This window comes from Nematolebias whitei, chromosome 7 (assembly GCF_014905685.2).
Source record: "Nematolebias whitei isolate Nwh7 chromosome 7, NemWhi1, whole genome shotgun sequence".
NCBI lineage: Eukaryota > Metazoa > Chordata > Actinopteri > Cyprinodontiformes > Rivulidae > Nematolebias > Nematolebias whitei.
Window position 1 is genome coordinate 33,908,270 of NC_056504.1, and position 2,451 is coordinate 33,910,720.

The 2,451-nt window shown below is 39.7% G+C and overlaps 1 protein-coding gene across 1 annotated transcript in view; it reads right to left on the bottom strand.

The window, feature by feature from the left end:
• The window catches only part of kif5ab (kinesin family member 5A, b), a 104,554-nt gene that overhangs the window by 2,964 nt on the left and 99,139 nt on the right, over positions 1-2,451 (bottom strand). The window contains exon 26 of the mRNA XM_037679817.1: positions 2,174-2,235. Coding sequence (XP_037535745.1) covers positions 2,174-2,235 — 62 coding nt within the window. The remainder of the gene's footprint in view (positions 1-2,173; positions 2,236-2,451) is intronic.

The following is a 2,451-nucleotide window of genomic DNA, read 5'->3' on the forward strand; positions in this document are numbered from 1 at the left end:
GGATGGATGGATGGATGGATGGATGGAGGGAGGGATGGATGGATGGATGGATGGATGATGGATGGATGGATGGTTGAATGGTTGGATGGATGGATGGATGGATGGATGGATGGTTGGATGGAAGGATGGACGGCGCTGTGCCACCCAGGCAAAATGAAGCTGTTTCGACCATCAAATAAACACATAATAAATGAGACAGGTCAGCGATGTCGTATAATAAATGCGACTTATACGCCGGAAAATACGGTATTATTGTACAGCGTTTATCAAATAACCACACAGACTTTAAAAGCTCCAGTCGTCTGAACGTTTTTTATTAAAATGTTCATTAAATGCACATCCCTCTTAAAAGCTGCCATTACTCGTAGGGAATCATTGCAGCAGAACAGCACTTAACTTAAATAATGGGATTTGGTTGTTTTTGTAGTTCCTGGATCATATTTACATTCTGTGCCGAGGGTTGAACTTAATTCATTTTCCAGCTTCCTGCGAATCCTGGGGCTGGTATGCTACTCCAACCTTCAAGAGGTCCTTGTTCTCACTGAAATTTGCTGACAGAGATTTATTCCACAAAATGTTCACTGGTCTTTTGTGTCTGACACAACACATTGACAACTGCACATAATAAAGACTATCAAATGTTCAATTTTTCTGAAAGCTGGCGAGAACGTATTTAATGTGGTGCACAAAGGAAAATTAATTTCATTTGGGTGCAATTTGATGAGATTTCATGCTTTACTGGTTTATAAGGATATTCAATTGGAGGGGGAAAAAAAAGCCCAAAATATTGTGACAAGTGATAAAAAAATCTTGCACTGTCAAGAGAATATTTCTTGTCAAGCTCCACCAAACAGGCTAAGCAAGAAAAGCAAAAAGCAGATTTTTGAGCGCGGGCCTGGCAAATCCATTTGGCTGGAGAAAAACGGGTTCCCACAAGCTCTAATTGAAATTCATGACACTGAGTACAAGAGTTGAAATTGCTTGGGAGGAACGAGGAATAGTGGCCTCGGAGGTTTGACCTGGTAAATAAATTGAACTGAATACAGACTACTTCAGTAATGCCAGAATAAACATATATAAATATCACAGCTGCTTGCACTGAGCACATCTGATGCGGGAAGGATAGTTTGAATTAACCTAAAAGGGTTCTCAGGACAACTGCAGCCGCATTTAATATTTAATAATGGGCAGAAACGTTTGCAACATGTTGATAAAGTAGTTCTAATCCTGTCGGTGACTTTTATTGATATACTTGGTGAATCAAAGAGGTTCGGTGTTGTTGCACAACGTCAATACTGTCATCGCTGGGTCAGAGGCTGAAATGGACCCCCACCCTGTCTGAGTAATGACCCTGCAAGCCCAATCTATCTCCACCAGAGCCTGCCGCTGATGACATACAGACACAAACTGGAAAAAATGAGCAGAAATCCTCAAGTGTTGCACTCCCGAACAGACACATCTTTCAAATGGCAACTTTTCTTTCCTAGTTTTTTTTATTCGTTTTTTTTACACGGAGTATTTTGTCTTTGTGCATGTGACAGAAACAAAAAAAAAACATTCCCCTGTTTTTCTGGCTATAGTCACCTGCTGCACCACCAGCTCTCACTCGCAGCTACATATGCTGATGGATGACGTCACTCACTCACCTTCAACCTCTCAGCTGTGCCACACCAGAACAAAATCCAGGATACCAGCAAAACAACCATGTGCAATGTTTTTAAATCAAATTACACATATTGTTATGTTCAACTATATGTATGCAAAAAATATTAATGCATATTTCTAGGTTGCACAGTCAGCAGCAGGAGAATCTCAGTTGACCGCACAGATTCTTGGTAAACTTTAAAACGCGATAGCCGGTTTCTTGTAAGTATATTTAATGAATAAATGGAAACTGCATAAAAAGACAGCTGACCTACATTAAAATCCTCTCAACTTTACCTGACTCACAGTTAAAATCCATTAACTTTGGCAAAAGATGAATGTAGAGATGGAAACAGCTAATGGTGGCAGACAACTGCTGTAAACTTTAACAACCAGCACTTGGAAACAGGAAATAAAACAACGTCTCAGCATAACAACAATGAAGCAATGGGCGTCACTAAATTATGCTCATAAAAGTTAATAAATTTACTCCCACTGATCAAAGATCTGACTTCTGTTTGAGACTCACCGTTTACTGAATCGAGCATCTCGGAGGTCTTCACTGCTTCGCTCGGTGGTTCATCTGGAAGCCTACGCAAAATTAAAAGCAGATTGTCATACCAGAAATGCTGTGGAAAATTAATTCCTGAACCACTGGATTTATTTTCACTGTTGAATTTAGCAGCACAAGTAATGATATTAACTCTGCCAGAAATACCAAATCAGTAACAAAACAAATGCAAAAATCAGTCATTATAGTTGTAGTGAACTTAATCTGGTGTCACGACTAAGCCTAAGGTCAAAACC